This window comes from Sinocyclocheilus rhinocerous, unplaced genomic scaffold, assembly GCF_001515625.1.
Source record: "Sinocyclocheilus rhinocerous isolate Xijiao unplaced genomic scaffold, SAMN03320098_v1.1 C35613822, whole genome shotgun sequence".
NCBI classification, from domain to species: domain Eukaryota; kingdom Metazoa; phylum Chordata; class Actinopteri; order Cypriniformes; family Cyprinidae; genus Sinocyclocheilus; species Sinocyclocheilus rhinocerous.
The window spans coordinates 1-550 of record NW_015757587.1 but is presented as its reverse complement, the minus strand read 5'-3'; the positions used below and the strand labels follow the sequence as shown (position 1 = coordinate 550).

The following is a 550-nucleotide window of genomic DNA, read 5'->3' as shown; positions in this document are numbered from 1 at the left end:
TCTGAGACGTGCGGATCAGAACCAGGATGGGAAGATGAGCTACGAGGAGGTGAAACATCTGCTACAGCTGATCAACATTGACCTGAACGAACAGTATGCACGCACACTCTTTAAGGTTCGTGTGAGAGATCAATGTGCAAGTGGCAACAGCTGTCATATAAACTAAAAGCATTTAATTTAAATGAAGCCTCAAGCAATCTCTCTCTCTTTTATTCCTCCTCTTGTCTGTAGAAGTGTGATCGCTCGTGTGATGGCCGGCTGGATCACGTGGAGATAGAGGAGTTCTGCCGTGAGCTGATGCGCAGGCCGGAGCTGGACGCAGTGTTCAGGCATTATTCCGGTAACGGGTGTGTGCTCACCACCTTGGAGCTGAGGGATTTTCTCGGGGATCAGGGCGAAGACGCATCACTGGCCCATGCAAAGACTCTCATCCACACCTATGAGCTCAACGACTGGGGTACACAGCCTACATTAACATGGAGATATATATGTACACTAGTGATAAGCGGATGGCGGTTATATCCGCGGGCGCTGCGGATAATCCGCGGGT

At 50.2% G+C, this 550-nt stretch overlaps 1 protein-coding gene across 1 annotated transcript; it reads left to right on the top strand.

Annotated features, from left to right (window-relative positions):
• Positions 1-10: 10 nt before the first annotated feature.
• On the top strand, positions 11-457 carry LOC107734986 (1-phosphatidylinositol 4,5-bisphosphate phosphodiesterase delta-3-A-like; the record flags this gene model as incomplete). The annotated part of the gene is made up of 2 exons (XM_016546832.1): positions 11-115; positions 232-457. Coding segments are annotated over exons 1-2 (307 nt in total), but the record flags the coding sequence as incomplete, so codon positions are not given.
• Between the last annotated feature and the right edge of the window lie 93 nt (positions 458-550).